Source organism: Dryobates pubescens, chromosome 35, assembly GCF_014839835.1.
Source record: "Dryobates pubescens isolate bDryPub1 chromosome 35, bDryPub1.pri, whole genome shotgun sequence".
In the NCBI taxonomy this organism is placed as follows: Eukaryota; Metazoa; Chordata; class Aves; order Piciformes; family Picidae; genus Dryobates; species Dryobates pubescens.
In genome coordinates, this window is record NC_071646.1 from 2835764 (window position 1) to 2856360 (window position 20597).

Genomic DNA, 20597 nt, shown 5'->3' on the forward strand with positions numbered 1-20597 from the left:
TGTGCGTGGCCTGGGGGCTGTGTGCTCCCTGGGGGTGTCCTCTGTGTGCCCCACGGATGCTCTGCTTTGCTGTGTGCATGGCCTGGGGGCTGTGTGCTCCCTGGGGGTGTCCTCTGTGTGCCCCACGGATGCTCTGCTTTGCTGTGTGCATGGCCTGGGGGCTGTGTGCTCCATGGGGGGGGGCTGTGTGCTCCCTGGGGGTGTCCTCTGTGTGCCCCACGGATGCTCTGCTTTGCTGTGTGCACGTCCTGGGGGGCTGTGCTGTGCCCTGCCCTGCCCAGGGAGCTTCAGCAGGAGCCCCATTGAATCCCATTTGCCTCTCCTGCAGGTGACTGTGGGCCATTGCCCAGCATTAGCCACGCAGAGCCTCCGGAAGGCACTGAGCAGCAGGAAACCTTCAGCGTGGGCTCCAGGGTGACCTACAGCTGCAGGAAGGGCTACATGAAGCGCCCCTCGCTCTCAGACACCATCCAGTGCCTGCCAAACTCCCAGTGGTCCAACCTCCCTGCCTTCTGTGGCCGTCAGTACCTCACTGTCCCCTGAGCAGTTGCTTAGTGATGCCCTTGGCTTGTGAAAGCCTTTGCTGCTTCAGCAATCCCTGCCCCAAGGGTTTTCCTCCCCCAGCTGCAGCTCATGATGGAGCTGCTGGTCACAGTGTCTCTGCCTGCTCCTTTTGCATGACTCTGCTCAGTCTGTTGGAGCCCAATGGGTTGATAAACAATGGAGTCATAGAATTGTTTTGGTTGGAAAAGCCCTTTGAGGTCATCCAGTCCAACCTTCAACTCCATGCCACCACCATGGCTACTAAACCCTGTCCCCAAGTGCCATGGCCACAGGGGTTTTGGACACTTCCAGGGATGGGGACTCCACCACCTCCCTGGGCAGCCTGTGCCAATCCCTGACCACTCTTACAGTGGAGAAATTGTTCCTAGTTTCCAATCTTAACCTCCCCTAGTGCAATGTGAGGCCATTTCCTCTCATCCTGTCATCCTGGGGGAAGAGACCAATCCCCACCTCACTCCAGCCTCCTTTCAGGGAGGTGTAGAGAGCCACAAGGTTTCCCCTCAGCCTCCTTCTCTCCAGCAACCTCAGTTCCCTCAGCTGTTCCTCCCCAGCCCTGTTCTCCAGCCCCTTCCCCAGCTTTGTTGCCCTTCTCTGGTCCTGCTCCAGCCCCCACCATGTCCTTGGAGTGAGGGGCCCCAAACTGATGCCAGGACTCCAGGTGTGGCCTCAGCAGTGCCCAGTCCAGGGGCCCCATGACTTCCCTGGTCCTGCTGGCCACACCATTGCTGCTCCAGGCCTGCTGGTGGCTGGTGCCCAGCACCCCTCGGTCCGTTTCTGCCGGCCCCTTCCCCGCGCCTGTAGCGTCGCATGGGGTGGTTGTGGTGCTGGTGCAGGACCCAGCCCTTGCCCTGGCTAACCACATGCTCTGCTTGCCTCTGCAGGCAGCTGCCCCAGCCCCCCTCGGGTGTTCTTTGCCAGAATCAAACAAGAAGATGAACTGAAGAACTTCCACCCCGTGGACACCACAGTGAGCTACGTTTGTCGGCCAGGCTACGAGAGCACCGCAGCCCAGCTCGCCACCAGCACTTGCCTGGACAATCTGACCTGGTCACAAGTTCCTGAGCTGTGTTACAGTGAGTTGCCTCCATGGTGCTGCATGGATTCATGGACTGCTTTGGGCTGGACAGGACCTTAAGGATCATCCAACCCCCCCTGCCATGGGCAGGGACACCTTCCCCCCCAGCCCAGGTTGCTCAAGGCCTCCTCCAGCCTCTACCATTCTGTGATTCTCCACACTTGAATTCTCACCCTGCAAAGGTGATGTGGCAGCAGTCTTGGCAGTGTTGGCTGATGGTTGGGCTCAATGAATTTAGGATTCTTTGAATGGTTTGGGTTGGAAGGGTCCTTGAAGATCACCCAGTTCCAATCCCCCTGCCACGGGCAGGGACACCCTCCTTTAGACCAGGCTGCTCAGTCTGGCTTGGAACACCTCTAGGGAGGGAGCATCCACAACCTCCCTGGGCAACCTGTTCCAGTGTCTCCCCACCCTCACTGGAAAGAGTTTCTTCCTCATCTCCAGTCTCAATCTCCCCTCTTCTAGGTTAAAGCCATTGCCCCTTGTCCTGTTGCTGTAAGCCCTTGGCACATCTCCCCATGCTGGTGTGGCATCTCCATGCTGGTGTGGCCTCACCATGCTCTCATGGAAAGTACATCTCTGAGCTCTTCCCCACCCTTGCAGTGTCCTAAGGACCATCTATGATCTTTTCCAGGGAAGTCTTGTGGTGTTCCAGCAAATCCACAGCATGGCAGAGTCATTGCAACGGATCATCTGCTCCATGCAGAGGCAGTGGTGGTTTGTGACCCTGGGTGAGTGTGAAGCCAGCTGCCCACTGCCTCCCAGTCTCCTGGCCAGGGTCACTGGAGTGTGAGATGGGACAAAGGACTTTGCCTGTCAAGTCCTCAGCACCTCTGTGGGGTGATGTGGTCTTGGGTGGTGACAACAACAAATCATAGACTGGGTTGGGTTGGAAGAGACCTCAGAGATCATCCAGTGCCAACCCCCCTGCCATGGGCAGGGACACCCACTAGCCCGAGTTGCTCAAGGCCTCATCCAGCCTGGCTTTGAGCACCTCCAGGGAGGGGGCAGTTGATCTGTTGATGTGCTTTCACCCCTGCAGGTACACATTAAAGGGACTTTCACCTCATGTCTGGTGCTCCCTAAGGGGAGATGAAGTTGCCTGGAGTGACATTCCAACGTGTTGGGGTAAGTGAAGGTGTCCAGCACTTGGCTGGCAGCACCAAATCTTCCAAGCCTTGGATGGTGGGGTGATTAGGTCATGAGGTGTTAGGTTGGGCTTGATGGTCTCTGAGGTCTTTTCCAACCTTATTGATTCTGTGATTGCACTAAGTGCAGCTGGGGATCCCTGGGAAGGAGATGCTGCTGTGCTGGAAGCAGGGAGAGCCCAGCAGCAGCACTGAGAGACTGACACAGATGAGCAGCCAGTGCTCCTGGTGTGGCAGTGTCCTGCCCCTGGGCATGCAGGATAGGGTAGGATAGGATAGAATAGAATAGACCAGACCAGACCAGGTTGGAAGAGACCTTTGAGATCATCAAGTCCAACCTATCATCCAACACCATCTAATCAACTCAACCATGGCACCAAGCACCCTATCAAGTCTTCTCCTAAACACCTCCAGTGATGGGGACTCCACCACCTCCCTGAGCAGCCCATTCCAATGGGCAATCTCTCTCTCTCTGTGTAGAATTTCTTCCTAACATCCAGTCTGACCCTCCCCTGGCACAGCTTGAGACTGTGTCCTCTTGTTCTGGTGCTGCTTGCCTGGGAAAAGAGACCAACCCCCTCCTGGCTCCAGCCTCCCTTCAGGGAGTTGGAGAGAGCAATGAGGTCTCCCCTGAGCCTCCTCTTCTGCAGGCTAAGCAACCCCAGCTCCCTCAGCCTCTCCTCACAGGGCTGTGCTCCCAACAAGTCATTGTGTGCCAAGAGGGTGGCAAATGCTCCCATCCAGCCTCTGCTCCTGCCACTGGTGCAATGTGAGCAGCCCTTGGATCTTCCCCTCTTGAGAGGAGCATCCCAGGGGTCACCTCATGAATTCTTTTTCTCCCCCAGCCATCTCTTGCCCTCCACCTCCAATTATTGCCAATGGGCACCACAATGGCAGCAGCTTGGTGGAGTTCACCCACAATTCGGTGGTGATGTACACCTGTGAGCCTGGGCTCCAGCTCCTGGGACATGGAACTCTTCAGTGTGTGATGGAGAATGGGATTGATGGCTCCTGGAGTGGGTCTCCTCCTGAATGCAGAGGTGAGCAGTGCTGGGGCCCTATCCTGCTCTCCAGCAGTCTTTCTTGCACTCCTAAATCCCTGCTCCCAGAAAGGGAGGGAGCCCAGTCTGGGCAGGCAGGGAGCAGCTTCCAGGGGGGCAGCATCTTCTTCCAGCAGTGATGGTGAGCAGGGCTCTGCTTTGCAAGGTGTCAGGAGACCCTGAGCAGAGCAGTGCACACTTTGACACTGTTCCCTTCAAGAGGAACAGTCAGAGTGGTAATAACCAGGGGGAAGTGTGTCAGTGGCTGCCTAAGCTGGTGGCCTAAACCCTTCTGGAGAAGATGCTGGGGGAAAACCTTCTGGCTCTCTACAAGCCCCTGAAAGGAGGTTGGAGCCAGGTTGGGGTTGGTCTCTTCTCACTAGTGAGAGGAGGAGAGGAAATGGCCTCAAGCTGCATCAGGGGAGGTTTAGGTTGGACTTTGGGAGGAACTTCTTGACTTGGAAGGGTTCTCAAAGACTGGGGCAGGCTGCCCAGGGAGGTGGTGAAGTCACCATCCCTGGAGGTGCTTAAAAGACACAGAGATGTGGTGCTGAGGGCCATGGCTTAGCACCAGACTTGGCAGAGTTAGAGAATGGTTGGACTCAAGGACCCTAAAGGTCTTTTCCAGCCCAAACCATTCCCTGGTTCTCTGGTTCCAGTGGGTTTGTATTTAATGGGCAGCAACACCTGGGCAACACAGCCAAGTGGGACAGCAGCTTCCCTCTATCCCTGAGGCTTGTGGTGGCCAAGAGGTCCCTGTGTGACTCTTCCATGAGAGCCCATGCTGCATGTGCTCCTCACTGGGCTCTCCTAAGGGTCATGGAACCAGGGAGAGTGCATAAAATTTGCAGTGGTTTTCCTTTCTTTGTTCTCTCATCACAGCAGCCTTGCAGGAGAAGAGAGCAGGGAGTCCTTCTTGGCTAGGTAAGGAGCCAGGAGAGGCTTCATTGTCCTTAACTGTCCCTGTGTTGGGCCCCCATGACCTCACCTGCCTTTGGTTTTCTGCTCTCACTGTGCCACCTTCATTCCTTTCTCTGGGTCCATCTCCCAGTTTCTAAGGGGATCTCAGAGCCTTTTCCCCTGCTCTAATGCCCTTTCCTCTCTGCTCCCAGCTGAGGCACTCCTTAGACATGACACAAGGTGGCATTTTGATCCCTGAATCTCCTTCTGTGCAGCCAAGCACCCCAGTAGAGGCCAGGATGTCATCTTAGCTGCATTTGGACATTGCTGAGGGTGGAATTAGATGAATCTATGAACCTCAGCTCCACCAGTGGAGAGAGGCAGGGTGAGGGACTCAGGAAGATGCAGCTACAGACCTCAGCTCCACCAGGGGAGAGAGGCAGGGTGAGGGACTCAGGAAGATGCAGCTACAGACCTCAGCTCCATCAGTGGAGAGAGGCAGGGTGAGGGACTCAGGAAGATGAATCTATAGACCTCAGCTCCATCAGTGGAGAGAGGCAGGGTGAGGGACTCAGGAAGATGCAGCTACAGACCTCAGCTCCATCAGTGGAGAGAGGCAGGGTGAGGGACTCAGGAAGATGCAGCTACAGACCTCAGCTCCATCAGTGGAGAGAGGCAGGGTGAGGGACTCAGGGAGATGAATCTATAGACCTCAGCTCCATCAGTGGAGAGAGGCAGGGTGAGGGACTCAGGGAGAGCCTGCTGATGTGGGTAGTACTTAGTGGCAGCTTGGCTTGCAGCATTTTGTCTTCTCAGCAGTGTTATGGTCTCCAGGGTTTGGCCAAGATTGCTCTGTGGACAAAGGTTAAGGAGCTTCTCTGTTTTCTCCCCAGCAGTGTTGGCTACATGGTTTTAACATCAGTTTCTTTTCTTCTCCAGCAGCTGTCATCATCCCATGTGGCATTGGTAAGTAGTTTGAAACTGAAAATCACAGAATGGGTTGGAAGGGACCTCAAAGATCTTCCACTTCCAACCCCCTGCCATGGGCAGGGACACCTCCCACCAGCCCAAGCTGCTCAAGGCCTCACCCAACCTGGCCTTGAACACCTCCAGGGAGAGACCAGGGTTGGTTTGTCTGTTTTCTAACTTGTCTGTTTCTTAGCTCTCCTAACAGCCCTTGGCCTTCTAGCTTGGATCATCCTGAGACGGAAAGGCAAGAAAGCTCAGTAAGTGAGCCTAAAGCATGACAGCCCTGAAGGATAACTGAGTGCTCCCTTTCAGGCCCTGCCAGTCATTCCCCCCAGTGGATACCTGCACCATGAATACTGGTTGTCCATCTTGCTAAGACTCTTTGTCCCCTGGCTTTCCCCCTTTCTGTCTCCCCAGCTCTCACAGCACGCCTTTAGAGATGCAGGAGGTGAACGGAAGGGATCCTCCCATGCACCCAGCAGTGGTGAATGCTGAGAGGCAGCTCATGCCCTGCCAGTCCCCTCTGTGGTAGGTTTCCTGCCCCCAGAGCTGCTTGGCTGTACGCCCTGGTGTTGTTTCTAGCCACAAATCCCTCGCCGTGCCTGACCGCAGCCCCGTGGCACATCCCCCTGCAGCTTCGGGCTCCAGAATGCCAACTCCTCTGCGCTGGCAGCCGCTGGAGTGGTGCTGGCTGCTTCCTGGGATGCTTTGGTGTCCCCCAGCAGCTCTCAGTGCTGGGCAGGAGGGATCCTCCCCATCTTTCTCATCCACAGCTACACCACGAGTTGCCACGTGTCCCCCATGGTTAAGCAGAAGCTGCACGCTGCCCTGGCTCCTGGGGACCAGGGCTGTGGTGCCTGTGAGGAGTTTGTGATTGCCCTGCCTGGCTCACTAATCATCTACACAGCCACCAGCATGGATGACAAGGAGAGCTGGAGCCCCACAGACACAAGGTACTGCAGCTGAGCAGGCACTTAGGGATTCATGGAATGCTTTGGGACCCGAGAGCTCATCCAGTTCCAATCCCCCTGCCATGGGCAGGGACGCCTCCCACCAGCACAGGCTGCTCAAAGCCTCATCCAAACTGGCCTGGAACACCTCCAGGGAGGGGGGTCCTGTTCCTCTTGCATGGGTCCATGTAAAGCAAACCAGGGAGAAAGGAGCACTTGCAGGGGAGAGATTATCTGTAGATGGATAGAGCAGGGCTTGCAGTTTGAATGGCTTTGGGTTCAGTCTGGTTGTAGCAGTGGAAGTGTTTGCTGGTTTAGGAAGAAGGTCTGAGGGCAGTAGTCTTGCAGGGGAAGCCAAGCCTTTGGGGGGCTTCAGGCTGGCTTAGAATCACAGAAAGGTTTGGGTGGGAAGGGAACTTTAAAGTTCATCCAGCCCAAGCCCCCTGAACTCAGCAGGGACATCTGCAACTAGAGCAGGCTGCTCAGAGCCCCACACAGCCTGCCCTGGGATGGTGCCGGGGATGGGGCAGCTCCCAGCTCCCTGGGCAGCCTGGGGCAGCATTAAAACCTTCTTCCTTCTATCCAGTCTAAATGTCCCCCTCTTAGTTCAAACCATCACCCCTTGCCCTGTCACAACAGACCCTGCTAAATGTCTGTCCCCAGCTTTTCTCTCACCCACTTTAAGCACTGGAAGGTTGCTCTAAGGTCTCTTCTTTTCCCCCTTCTTTTTGTTCTTTCTTTCACTCCCTCCTTTTCCATTCTTTCCCCCTTGGTTTTTTTTTCTCTTTCTCCCCCATTCTGTTTTCTTCCTCCCCCCCTTCTTCTCTTCTCTCTCCTTCCTCCCCCCCTTCTTCTCTTCTCTCTCCTTCCTCCCCCCCTTCTTCTCTTCTCTCTCCTTCCTCCCCCCCTTCTTCTCTTCTCTCTCCTTCCTCCCCCCCTTCTTCTCTTCTCTCTCCTTCCTCCCCCCCCTTCTTCTCTTCCCCCTTTCTCCCCTGGAAGGCTGTTCTAAGGTCTCCCTGGAGCCTTCTCTTCTCCAGGCTGACCAGCTCCAACTCCTCTCCCTGCATTCAGCATTCCTGCCCAAGCTGCAGATGTGGAGAGGGATGAGGACACAGGAGAAGCTCCTCCAGAACAAGAGGAAGTAAACCAGCCCACGGACAACAGCAGGTCTGTCTGCCACTTAAAGATGCAGCTGCCAGGGTGGGCTTGGACAAAACTCACTGCAGAGCAGAGCTGAACCTAATTCCACCACCCCACCCCCTTGTTCATTCCTGCTCTTTTCCTGTCTTCATGGTGTGCTGAGTTTGGCAGCATTTCATCACTTTCAGAACACTCCTCTCTGCTCCCCCCCCTCAAACCCAAAGGAGCTCTGAGCAGTTTTAGGGTGCTCTGTTCTCTCAGTGCTTTCAAAAGGCATTCAGCACATTCTCCTCTTCCTGTCCCTGTGGGGTGCTGTGCCCTGCAGCACCTGCACCTGCCCCTCCCACCCCTGCTCTGCTCTGGGGGCAGCTCCAAGCTGAAGCTTTGTTGGGTTGGATGAGGTGAGGTTGGGCACCAGGGGTGGGTCAGGCTGTGAGGAGGATCTGGGTTTTGTGGGGTTACAGAATCACCAAGGTTGGAAAAGACCTCAGAGATCATCAAGTCCAACCTGGCACCCAACACCTCCTGACTAACTAAACCATGGCTCCAAGTGCCTCATCCAGGCTCTTCCTAAACACCTCCAGGGATGGGGCCTCCACCACCTCCCTGGGCAGCACATCCCAGTGGCCAATTACTCTTTCTGGGAAGAACTTTCTCCTCACCTCCAGCCTAAACCTCCCCTGGCACAGCTTGAGACTGTGTCCTCTTGTTCTGGTGCTGCTTGCCTGGGAGAAGAGACCAACCCCCACCTGGCTACAACCTCCCTGCAGGGAGTTGGAGAGAGCAAGAAGGTCTCCCCTGAGCCTCCTCTTCTCCAGGCTAAGCAACCCCAGCTCCCTCAGCCTCTCCTCCCAGGGCTGTGCTCCAGACCCCTCCCCAGCTTTGTTGCCCTTCTCTGGACACCTTCAAGTCTCTCAATGTCCTTCTTAAACTGAGGGGCCCAGAACTGGACTCAAGGTGCACTCAGGAAGAAACCTAGAAAGATCTCATGCATTTTAGCAAAGCAAGGGAGGGTTGTGGTAGCTAATTCCAGGCTTTCATCCTGCTCTGGATGGTTCCTCAGTACCAGGGAAGCTGAACTGCCTAGAGAGACTCAGTGCATGCCCTCAACAGTGCTTCTCCTCTGCAGCAGCCACACCTGCCCCATCTGTGAGTCGTGGCTCCAGGCCCACTATGGCCAGGCTGGCAGCAACCCTGTGGCACCCAGGCAGCAGCCTGAGTTGCCCCAGCAGCAGGACCAGGGGTGAGTATGAGGAACCCTGGTGTGTGCTGAGCACCCCCAAAGCTGAGTCAAGCCCTCAAACCAGTGGTGGGGGTGGGGAAGCGCTGGTTCTTCATGCTTATGGCTTGGTGCCTGGAGCAAAGCATGGTGCAAGCAAAGGGAGGGGACCCTGGGGTGAGGTTTATCTGGACAACACTTGTGTGGTATCCTTGGCTGTCTGTCAACCAACCTGTGCTCCTCAGCCACCCTTTGTTTAGTGTTGGACCCAAGCCTGGAGCAGCTCTTTCAGTTCTGTGCTCATCAGTTGCTGCTTGTTTGAGTTTAAGAAGTGCAGCCCTTTGAGGCTGCTCATCAAAGGAGCTCCCTGGGTGCTGGAGCCTGCGCTGGAGCAGCACTTTCTGACTCAAGCCCATCAGGACTCACCCTTGGTTCTCTCCCCACAGCCCACAGCGTCCTGTCTGCTCTCCCTGTGCTGATCAGATGCACCTCTCCCACGTCCACAGTGGCACAGGCAGCAGCCTTGTGTGTCCCCTGGCCAGGGAGGGGACCCCAGCCCACCTCGTTTCCCCCCTCAGCCCCACCTGCCACATCTGCCCCATCTGCAAGGTGCCCTTCCACTCCCACCTGTGTAAGGAACCCAAGGTAAGGACCTGCCTGGGGAGCACCCAAAGGACCCTTCTGGTCACCATGGCTGGGGCCAAGGTGTCCCAAAGCAGAAGCTGCAAAGTTCACTCCTCCCAAAGGTGAGGGGCTGCAGCATGCAGCAGCTAACCCCCATTCACTGCTCCTTTCCCTCCTGCAGGGTAATGCTGAGGGCTGAAGCATCCTTAGCAGCAGGAAGCTGTTGGAGGGCAGGGAGAGTTGCCCCACTAAGCCCTGACGTCAGCACTGAAGCTCTAAGGGCAATAAGGCAACCTGAGGTCAAGTGGCTGACTTCACAGGCCAGGATTTCATGCTAAAGAAGCAGGAAGGTCAAACCCACTCAAACCCAGCTCCATTGTGGTCCAATCCCTACTTGTTTGTCTGTCTGTTTGTTTTAATAGGAAAAAACTACTTCTGCAACTCTCTAAGTGAGGCTTTAAAACCCCAGAACCACAGAATTGTTCTGGCTGGAAAAGACCTCTAAGGTCACTGAGTCCAACCATCAGCCCAACACCTCCATGCCCACTAAACCATGGCCAAGTGCCATGGCCACAGGTTTCTTGAGCCCCTCCAAGGCTGGGGACTCCACCAGCTCACTGGGCAGCCTCTCCTAAAGGTCACTGGACATTTCTTTCCAGCAGGAAAATAATTTCCTACCTCCTTGGCACAGCCCTGCAAGGGTTCCTGGCATTTCTTGAACCTCCTCGAGGTTTTTTTTCATTCACTGAGGTCCCTGTGCAGCAAGGAGTGGGACAGTGCCAGGATTGGTGAGCCAACAGGTCTGTAAATAAAAGCAACAGCAAAGCAGCAGTGCTGGTGACCTGCCTGGGGCTTGGGGTGGGCTTTGTTTTCATCTTTACTAATCAAACCTTCTCGTGGAAGGTGTTCAGAGAAGGGCCACGAGGAGGAGCAGAGGGCTGGAGCTGCTCTGCTATGAGGACAGGCTGAGGGAGGTGGGGTTGTGCAGGCTGGAGAAGAGAAGACTCTGAGGAGACCTTCTTGTGGCCTTCCACTACCTGAAGGGGGCTCCAAGCAAGCTGGGGAGGGACTTTTGGGGGTGTCAGGGAGGGATAGGGCTGGGGGGCATAGAGCAAAACTAGAAGTGGGGAGATTGAGGTTGGATGTTAGGAAGAAGTTGTTTCCCATGAGGGTGGTGAGAGCCTGGCACAGGCTGCCCAGGGAGGTGGTGGAAGCCTCATCCCTGGAGGTGTTTGCAGCCAGGCTGGATGTGGCTGTGAGCAACCTGCTGTGGTGTGAGGTGTCCCTGCCCATGGCAGGGGGGTTGGAACTGGCTGAGCCTTGAGGTCCTTTCCAGCCCTGACAGGTCTGTGATTCTATGATTCTAATCATAGAATTGGTTTTGGTGGAAGAGACTTCTAAGATCATTGAGTCCAACTCTCAACCCACCACCACCATGGCCACTAAACCCTGGCCCCAAGTGCCATGGCCACACATTTCTTGAACACCTGCAGGGATGGGGACTCCACCACCTCCCTGGGCAGCCTGTGCCAGCCCCTGACTGCTCCTGCAGCAAACAAATGTTTCCTCATCTCCAGCCTAACCCTCCCCTGGCACAATTTCAGGCCACTTCCTCTCACCTGATACTAGGGGGAAGAGACCAAGCCCCACCTCACTGCAACCTCCCTTCAGGGAGCTGTAGGCAGATACAGAGCCCTGGGAATGATTTTGCAGCTTCATCCTTCGCTGGCTGCTCTCAGGTTAATTGCTCTGCTCAGATGATTGCTCTGCTCAGATAATTGCTGCTGGGGCTGTGCTGCTCTGCACAGCAGTGCCCAGCCTTTCCTGGTAATTCTGACGACAGAGGTGAGGCAGCACTGCTGGAGCAGAGCCCATTCCCACCCCAGGCAGCACCAGGGTGGTGTTGGGAACGTGTGTGCTCTGCCCCAGCTGTGACCTTCCCATGCCTCAACCCAAGTCCTCCTGCACTGCTCCTATCCTCTACCCAATACCCAGGCTGCAGCTCCAGCCAGGAGCTCAGGGGGTTGCAGTAAGTGCTCCCTGCTTGGCTCTGAGCAACCTGCTCTGGTGTGAGGTGTCCCTGGCCATGGCAGGGGGGTTGGAACTGGATGATCCTTGAGGCCCCTTCCAACCCTCTGGTTCTGTGTTTGGTGGCTTGGGCTCTTTGGTTTGTCTTGGCATGGGGACATAATTAATAGTGCTGAGGCAGGGGCTGTGAAAGTGCTTTTCTGCTTCACTCTTTGGTTTACCCCAGGTGCTCCTGCTCTAGCAGGGGGGTTGGAGTGGATGATTCCCTGAGGTCCCTTCCAACCCCCTCCAGGCTGGGATTTTTGGTGTTCTGGCAGGAGAGGAGCAGAGCCCTGGGCAGGACAGGGAGGTGCAGCTCAGTTTCCTGATCCTGCTTGCTGTTGAACTGGGACACACAGCACCTTTCCCTGGGCTCGTGCTGGTGGCTGCCATCCCCATAGTCCATTTGAAGTCAGGCTCGGTGGGGGCCTGAGCAACCTGATCAAGTTGGGGATGTCCCTGCTGACCGCAGGGGGGTGGACTGCATGACCTCCAGAGGTCCTTTCCAACCCAGTGCCTTCTATGGTTCCGTGCTTTGGGGAGAGGAGGAGGCAGCAGCCACCCAAGCAGCTGAGCTGTCCCACGTCCTGCTGCCATCCCTCGCTCTGCCCTTTCCATCATGCCTTTAGACAGGGGGCTGGAGGCAGCGGGGGCTGTTCCAGGGGGCGCCCAGTGCTACCCCCAAGCTTGCCCTAAACCTCACCTTGCCGACGTGGAAGGAGAGGTGCAGTGAAGGACAAGTGCCCTCCAAGGGAGAGCCCGAACTGAGGAGCAAGGGTAAGGCCAAGGGGTAGACCACGGGAGAGCAAAGATCCTTGGTCAGGCAGGTTGTGGGTTGGGTACTCGCCCTCGGTTAAACCCTCCCCGTCTGACCGGAGCTCAGCCGCACCGTGTTGGGGAGGAACTGGGGCAGAGAGCACTGGGGAGGGTGCGCCGAGCCCAGCGGCAGCCCCGGTTCCGCCGTTGCTCGGTTGTTCAGCGGCACCATTCGCATCCGACCGCGGAGAAGGCGGAGAGAGCACCTCCACGGGGGAGCCTCGGGGGCCCGGCAAAGCCCACGCCCCTATTTCCCTTAAGAGCCCCCCAAAAATAGACCCCAAATCCCAAGGGGCTGCAGCGGTACCAGCAGCCCGGCGCTGGCCCGGCCTCTGCCCGCCCCGGAAAGGGCTGTGCCAAGGGCTGTGCCCAGCGCTGCGCTGCGCATCGCTGCGGAGAGGGAAAAGGACCAGGACCGGCACCGGGACCGGGAGAAGAAAGGTCGGGACCCGGCACAGCACTGGGAAAGGGGCCGACACTGGGATAAGGACCAGCACCGGGAGCGGCGCCGGGAAAGGGACCGACACCGGGAGAAGAGCTACGACCAGGACCAGGAAAGGGACTGGCACCGAGACCAGGAGAAGGAATGAGACCGGGAGCGACACCGGGAAAGGCACAGACAGCCGGAGGAGGCCTGGCCATGGCTCTGCGCTGGCTCTGCGTGGGGCTGCTGCTGCCCGGCGCCGGAGGTGAGCGGGGCTGGGGCTGCGCGGGGTGGGCAGAGGGATGCGGCTGGGATGTGTGGGGTTAGAGGTGGGGCTGGGTGGGGCTGGGTCTTCATGGGGATGGAGTCTGGGAGGTGTGGGGCTGGGCCCCGGGTGGGGAAGGGTTGAGGAGAAGCCCCCCCTGCATCATCCTTCCTCTTCCTGCCTGCAGGTGACTGCCAGCAGCCCCCGAGGTTTGTCTTTGCCGAGCCTCCCCTGCCCCTGCAGCCCTCCTACGCCGTGGGGGCCAGGCTGAGGTACCGGTGCCGCCCGGGCTACACGGTGGACAAGGACAAGCTGCCCCTGGTCACCTGTGACACCAACTCCACCTGGGCTGCCCAGCCTGACTTCTGCATCGGTGAGTTCTCCCTTCAAGGGACCAGGGAGCGAGCCAGAGAGTCTCTTCTGTATCCTGGCCCCCACTCGTGGTTCAGGACAGTTGGGATGGGAATGGTCCCCAGCTGCTCATCTTAGGGCAGCTGAGAATGGGGCATAGGGAATGGGAATGGTCCCCAGGTGCTCATCTTAGGGCATGCTCACTCTTCCTTCCTGGGGTTGCCTTTCTCACTTGGAGATGTTGATCTCTGCCCTCTGTAATTCCTTTGCCATCTGGTGCCTGCCCCAAGGTCAGTGAGTCTGACACACTGTCAGCTGCTCTTCCCCATCATGCTGTAACATAGATTAAAAAAATCATAGAGTCAATAAGGTTGGACAAGACCTCAGAGATCATCCAGTCCAACCTCTCACCCAGCACCATCTGATCAACTCAACCATGGCACCGAGTGCCTCATCCAGGCTCTTCCTAAACACCTCCAGGGATGGGGACTCCACCACCTCCCTGGGCAGCACATCCCAGTGGCAAATCTCTCTTGCTGGGAAGAATTTCTTCCTCACCTCCAGCCTAAACCTCCCCCCTGGCACAGCTTGAGACTGTGTCCTCTTATGCTGGTTGCCTGGGAGAAGAGCCCAACCCCCACCTGGCTCCAACCTCCCTTCAGGGAGTTGCAGAGAGCAAGAAGGTCTCCCCTGAGCCTCCTCTTCTGCAGGCTAAGCAACCCCAGCTCCCTCAGCCTCTCCTCCCAGGGCTGTGCTCCAGACCCCTCTCCAGCTTTCTTGCCCTTCTCTGGACACCTTCAAGTCTCTCAATGTCCTTCTTGAACTGAGGGGCCCAGAACTGGACACAGGACTCAAAGCTGATGCTGATCACTTGCCCCTTGCAGGAAGGTCTTGTGGACCACCAGAGCTCCCAAATGGCAACTTTGACTTCACAACCAACCTCCTGTTTGGGTCAACAATAACCTACACCTGTAACTATGGGTAAGCATTGGCTGCTTGGTGGAGCTGAGGCTGGGTGACAGCACCCTTGGGGGTCTCAGAGGCTTTTAATAGCTGGGGGCTGTTTCCTTGGCAAACAGAGTGCTGGGGGGAGGTGTTTGGAGTTGTGGGGGTCAGGCTCCTTCCTGCTCTTGCTGTCAGATCAGGTTCTCTCCTGCTCCTGAGAGCAGGGCCTCTGCAAATCTGGCAGATTTTGTGCCTTTCCTGCTGCTGGTTGCTAATGATTCAAGGTTTGCTCTTGTGTGGTGGGTCTGCTTCTCCACATCTCACCTAAAGGGTCTCAGGAAAAGAGGGTTGTGGGGTCCTGGGGGTGCCAGGAGCAGGGGAGAGGGAAAGGGAGAGGTTATGGTGCCTTGGTGTCACCCAGCTCTGCTCAGACAAGAGGCTGCTCTCTGGATGTGCCACTGCTCAGCATGGGGCTGACCAGAGTGAGAATGGGGAAGGCATCTTCTTCATGGGCCTGTAAATGTGAGAAGTTCCATCTGAACACGAGGAGAAACTTCTTTGCCTCTTCACTCTGGGGGTGCTGGAGCCCTGGAGCAGGCTGCCCAGAGAGCTGGTGGAGTCTCCTTCTCTGCAGAGGTTCCAACCCCCAGCCTGCTCACTGTGCTCCTGGGCAAGCTGCTGTGGGTGCCCTGCTGGAGCAGGGTGGGGGTTGGACTGGAGGGTGTCCAGAGGTCCCTCTCAGCCTGTGGATTGAATCTCATAGGAGAGCTGCTTTCCCCCTAGGGTTCAGCTCCTCTGGAGAAGGCCATTGGAGACTCCAGCTTTCTGAATCCCCTTAGGGTTGGGTTTTTTTTCCCCTGTTTTCCAAGGAACTCAACCTTTCCTTCTCCCAGGTACCGGCTGGTGGGGAAGCCAACTGCCACCTGTGTGCTTCAAGGCTCTCAAGTTTCCTGGGACAACCTTCCCTACTGCACCAGTAAGCAATGCTGTGTGTGCAGCTCTGCCTCAGCACCGTGCCCACGGAGCTGCTCGTGTGGGGCAACAGCAGGGTGCATGCCCTGGGCTCCCCAGGGCCAGAGGGACAGGGGAATACTGCAGAGAGTTCAGGGGAGGATACAGGGATGCTGAGGGGCTTGCAGCATCTCTGGGAGGAGGAAACAAGAAGGCTGGGGAGGGACTGCTCAGGCTCTCAGGGAGTGATAGGACTAGGGGGGATGGAATGAAGCTGGAGGTGGGGAGATTCAGGCTGGAGGTGAGGAGGAAGTTCTTCCCCATGAGAGTGGTGAAGCCCTGGAATGGGTTGTCCAGGGAGGTGGTTGAGGCCCCAACCCTGGAGGTGTTTAAGCCCAGGCTGGATGAGGCTCTGGGCAGCCTGATCTAGTGTGAGGTGTCCCTGCCCATGGCAGGGGGGTTGGAACTGGCTGATCCTTGTGGTCCCTTCCAACCCTGACTGATTCTATGATAGGCTGAGAGCCCTGGGGCTGTGGAGCCTGGAGAAGAGCAGCCCCAGAGGGGATCTGAGCAATATCCTGATGGGTGGGTGCCAGGAAGTTGGGGCCAGGCTCTTTTCCGTGGGGTCCTGTGACAGGACAAGGGGCAATGGACACAAAATGGAGCTCAGCAAGTTTCACCTCAACAAGAGGAGAAACCTCTTTGTTGTGGGGGTGCTGGAGCCCTGGAGCAGGCTGCCCAGAGAGAGTGTGGAGTCTCCTTCTCTGCAGAGATTCCAAACTCAGTTGGCCACTGTGCTCCTGGGCAAGCTGCTGTGGGTGCCCTGGCTGATCTCCAGAGGTGCCTTCCAGCCCCTACCCTTCTATGATTCAATGGAAATGTCCTTGCATGTTCTTGCTGTTGCTTTGCCATGCAGTTATTCCCTGTTTACCACCTCCCAAGACAGAGAATGGGCAGGTGACTGATGGGGACAGAGACTTCACCTTTGGCATGACTGCAACCTACAGCTGTGACAAAGGTTTTGCTCTTATTGGAGAGGCCACAATTCACTGCACAATGGATGAGAACCTGGAGGGAGTGTGGAGTGGTCCAGCCCCTGAATGCAGAGGTAAATGCTTCCTCTCCTTGTTCTCTTGACTTGATTGCTTATCCCTCCTGGGATTCTGGGGATGCTGGTGGACAGCCAGATGAACATGAGCCAGTGTGTGTCCAGATGGCCAGGAAGGCCAACAGCATCCTGGCCTGGACCAGCAATAGTGTGGCCAGCAGGAGGAGGGAAGTGATTGTGCCCCTGGACTGGGCACTGGTGAGGCTGCAGCTTGAACACTGCCTTCAGTCTGGGGCTCCTCACTCCAAGAAGGACATGGAGGGGCTGGAGTGAGTCTAGAGAAGGACAACAAAGCTGGGGAAGGGCCTGGGGAACAGGGCTGGTGAAGAGCAGCTGAGGGACCTGGGGGTGTTTAGTCTGGAGAAGAGGAGGCTGAGGGGAGACCTCATTGCTCTCTGCAGCTCCCTGGAGCTCTACAGCTGGAGCCAGGTGGGGGGTGGTCTCTTTTCCCCAGTAACCAGAGATGGGACAAGAAGAAATGGCCTCAGGTTGCACCAGGGGAGGTTTAGGTTGGACATGATGGAAAAATTTCCTCCCTGAGTGGTCAGGCAGTGGAACAGGCTGCCCAGGGAGATGGTCCCAGAGCTCAGGAGGCAGTCCAGAGCTCTTTGTGAGCTGCTCACATAGCGCAGTGCCTCTGCTGGGCTTCTCCTCCTTGTAATGTTCTCACTCTCTGCATTTCCAGTGGTCAGCTGTAAGAACCCAGAAGTGCCCAATGGGATGAGGCTGTCTGGCTTTGGCACCAGGCACACCTACAAAAACACAGTGACATTTGGGTGCCACCCTCATTACCTGCTGAGAGGCAGCAGCGTAGTTACTTGTGAGGCAGACAGCAACTGGAATCCACCTCTGCCAACCTGTGACCCAAGTGAGTAGCAACTTACTTCCCTCAGCAATTGCAGTGAAGCATCTCAGAGAGCTGCTGAGCAGGTCAGCACCCACCCCCTGAGCACTTGTAGCCATGGCCTTGCACAGGGCCAGAGAATTGAGAGGGCTGGAAGGGACCTCCAAGGCTCAGCCAGCTCCAACCCCCCTGCCATGGCCAGGGACACCTCACACCACAGCAGGTTGCTCACAGCCACCTCCAGCCTAGCTGCAAACACCTCCAGGCAGGAGGCTTCCACCACCTCCCTGGGCAACCTGTGCCAGGCTCTCACCACCCTCATGGGGAAGAACTTCCTAACATCCAATCTGAATCTCCCCACTTCTAGTTTTGCTCCATCCCCCCCCAGTCCTATCCCTCCCTGACACCCTCAAAAGTCCCTCCCCAGCTTTCTTGGAGCCCCCTGCAGATCCTGGAAGGCCACAGGAAGGTTGTGTGCTCAGCAAGCCAGCCCCAGCCCAGCGAATTGTTTAGACCTGAAGCTGTTTATTTGTGAAGAGCAAACGATCCAGAAATGCACTGAAAGGAGAGGCAGAAGCTCCCTTCTGTACCTGCCAGACCTGCTGCCCCACTCCCAGACCTGCCTGGGGAGGTTTGGCTTTTGAGCTCTGCTGAATCAGGGTGCTGCAGGTTGAGTTGTGCCCAGGGAAGGAGCCTCTGGGAGGCAGAGCTGCTGCCCCAGCTCCATCCTCTCTCTGATTAAGCAAAGGAACTGAGGTGTTCTAGTCTGCAGAAGAGGCTGAGGGGAGACCTCACTGCTCTCTACAACTCCCTGAGAGGAGGCTGGAGTGAGGTGTGGGGCTCAACTCCTCCTCCCAAGCAATAGATCAAGAGGAGATAGCCTCAAGCTGCACCAGGGAGGGGTAGGTTGGATACCAGGACCAATTGCTCTGCTCTGCCCCTGGTGCCAACTGGTTTGGAATTTACCATAGTTGGATATCTGGAAAACTTATTTGGACTGCAAGAGTGGTCAGGGACTGGCACAGGCTGCCCAGGGAGGTGGTGGAGTCCTCATCCCTGGAGGGGCTCAAGGAAGGTGTGGCCATGGCTCCTGGGGGCAGGGTTGAGTGGTGGGGTTGGGTTGCTGGCTGGCCTGGATGGTCTGAGAGGTCTGTATCACAGACTCAGTTTGCTTGGGAAGTGTGAGATGTGCTGCTGTTGGCTGAGTGGGTTGGATGCAGACTCCATGCCAGACCCTGAATCCCAAGCAGGTTGTGTGCTGCTTGCTGGTGCTCCTCAGCCCCTTTGGGTGCTCTCCTCCAAACCAACCTTGCTGCTGCCTCCCATTGTTAGTCTACTGCGGTCCTGCTCCACGCTTCCCCTTCGCCGAGCTGCTGCTGGCTGTTGGTGAGAGCTCTCCTGCTGGAACTGTGCTGAGCTATCAGTGCAAGCCAGGTTATGCTGCAGCAAGAGGGAAGTCCTCTGATGTCACTTGTCTGGATGACACAACCTGGTCTGCAGACCCAGACTTCTGTACCCGTGAGTAGCTCTGTTCCTGCCCCCTCTGTCCCTCCCTGCTCTGTGCTTGAGGGGCTGCTCCCAGATCTGCTCACCTCTGGCTCTGAACTCATTCCTGTGCTGCTTGCCATCCCTCTAGGGCAGCACTGTCCTGCTCCCACCATAGCCCATGGGGAGGTGAATGCCAAGGAGTTCCCCTTCGAGTCAGTCGTGGTGTTCACCTGCCGTCCTGGGTGAGTGCAGTGCTGCTTCCAAGGCACCACTTGGGGGGCAGAAGACACAGGTCACAGGTGGTGACATCCACCCCCATCCCACCCCCTGGTTTCACACCCCAGCATGCTGGGGGTTGGAAGGGACCTCTGGGGATCATCCAGTCCAACCTCCCTGCCAAAGCAGGGCACCCACAGCAGCTTGCCCAGGAGCACAATGGCCAGGGGGGGTTGGAAGCTCTGCAGAGAAGGAGACTCCACAGCCTCTCTGGGCAGCTCCAGGGCTCCAGCACCCTCAGAGTGAGGAGGGTTTCCCAGTGCAAGTGCCCAGTGAAACTGTAATGTCCTCAGTGAGGTGAGCAGGCAGCAACACACATGGGCTTGGCCACTCAGGGACCTGCTTGAGTGCAGCTCTCCTTAGTGCCCTGGATTTGGTGGCTTGGATGTGGCCAGATCCCATTTCACAGCAGTGACAACACCTGGTTACTCACTTTCCAGCCTGCAGTGGTGAAGAGCAGGGCAAGGACCCTTGCTGGGCTGTCTTCTGAGAAAGACTAAACCTTCTCTTTCCTCAGGTACAAATTGCAGGGTTCATCTGCTGCCAAATGTGTGGTGTCAGGAGGTGGAGTGGCCTGGGATGCAGCACCTCCATCCTGTGAAAGTAAGAGGGGAAATCCCTGCACAGAGACACTGAGATAAGAGCTGGGGTGGCTGCTGGGCTTGGGCTGCTTGTGCTGCTGCTTTCAGCCATGAAACCCAGGATTTCAGTGCTGTGAGGCCCTAGGTGCAGTTTTCTTGGCCAACAGCCTGCCCAGGGAGGTGGTGGAGTCACCAGCCCTGGAGGTGGCACTTTGGGACAGGGTTTAGTGGTTGGGTGGCTGGTTGGACTTGATGAGCTTAGAGGTCTCTTCCAACCTTACTGCTTCTATGCCATGTTGGCAAAGTGGAAGGAGCAAGGGAAGGGTAGAAAAAGCCAACCCCTGGAGACAAGTTTTCTTTCCCTAGTTACCAGGCAAGGGTGAGGATCCATTGGATGTTAGAACTCCCTCCACTCAACTTGGTCTAGTGCTGGAAGTCAGGGGACAGTGCTGCCTGCAGCCAGAAATGGCTGAAACATTTCCTCCAGCCTGCTTAGGCACTTCAGTGCCTTATTCATGGGTGAGATGCTGGGGCTGGGGCCAGCAGGCAGTAGCTGAGGTCTGGGGCCAAGCAAGAGAGCTCAGAGTAGTTTCAGCTGCTGCTAGATGCATGAGCTGTGGCTGCACCTCCTCCCCACACCCCCTCTTCACCTTTGCAGTTGGAAGAGGATCTCAGACCCTCTTGCTGATGTCCCTCCTGCAGGACAGCACTGTGGAGAGCCTCCCAGCATTGACAATGGGCTGCACAATGGCACCAAGGGCACAGCCTTTCTCCATGGCTCCATGGTAGCTTATCAGTGCAAGGATGGCTTCACCCTCGCTGGAGCAGCCTTTCTTCAGTGCCTTGCAGGAG

At 56.8% G+C, this 20597-nt stretch overlaps 1 protein-coding gene and 1 long non-coding RNA gene across 2 annotated transcripts; both read left to right on the forward strand.

Annotated features, from left to right (window-relative positions):
* Positions 1-350: 350 nt before the first annotated feature.
* LOC104297273 (uncharacterized) lies at positions 351-19134 on the forward strand. The gene is made up of 17 exons (XM_009897181.2): positions 351-520; positions 1446-1637; positions 3633-3827; positions 5902-5953; positions 6114-6224; positions 6470-6649; positions 9584-9650; positions 12326-12473; positions 12774-12953; positions 13001-13201; positions 13389-13574; positions 14437-14533; positions 15391-15473; positions 16365-16556; positions 17242-17424; positions 18733-18918; positions 19037-19134. The coding sequence occupies exons 1-17, from the start codon at positions 442-444 to the stop codon at positions 19132-19134; spliced, it is 2430 nt and encodes an 809-aa protein (XP_009895483.2). The 5' UTR covers positions 351-441.
* Positions 1566-2767, forward strand: LOC128898904 (uncharacterized). Its single transcript, XR_008463022.1, has 3 exons — positions 1566-1637; positions 2274-2370; positions 2682-2767. It is a non-coding gene; the product is annotated as an uncharacterized LOC128898904 (long non-coding RNA).
* Positions 19135-20597: the final 1463 nt, after the last annotated feature.

What these genes read in the sequence shown, in the direction of transcription:
- LOC104297273 (XM_009897181.2), top strand. Translation starts at nt 442, where the DNA reads ATGAAGCGCCCCTCGCTCTCAGACACCATCCAGTGCCTGCCAAACTCC. An exon ending in TGGAGCCCCACAGACACAAG is followed by an intron (nt 6,650 to 9,583) that starts GTACTGCAGCTG and finishes TTCCCCCCTCAG; the next exon opens with CCCCACCTGCCACATCTGCC. An exon ending in CAACCTTCCCTACTGCACCA is followed by an intron (nt 15,474 to 16,364) that starts GTAAGCAATGCT and finishes TTTGCCATGCAG; the next exon opens with TTATTCCCTGTTTACCACCT.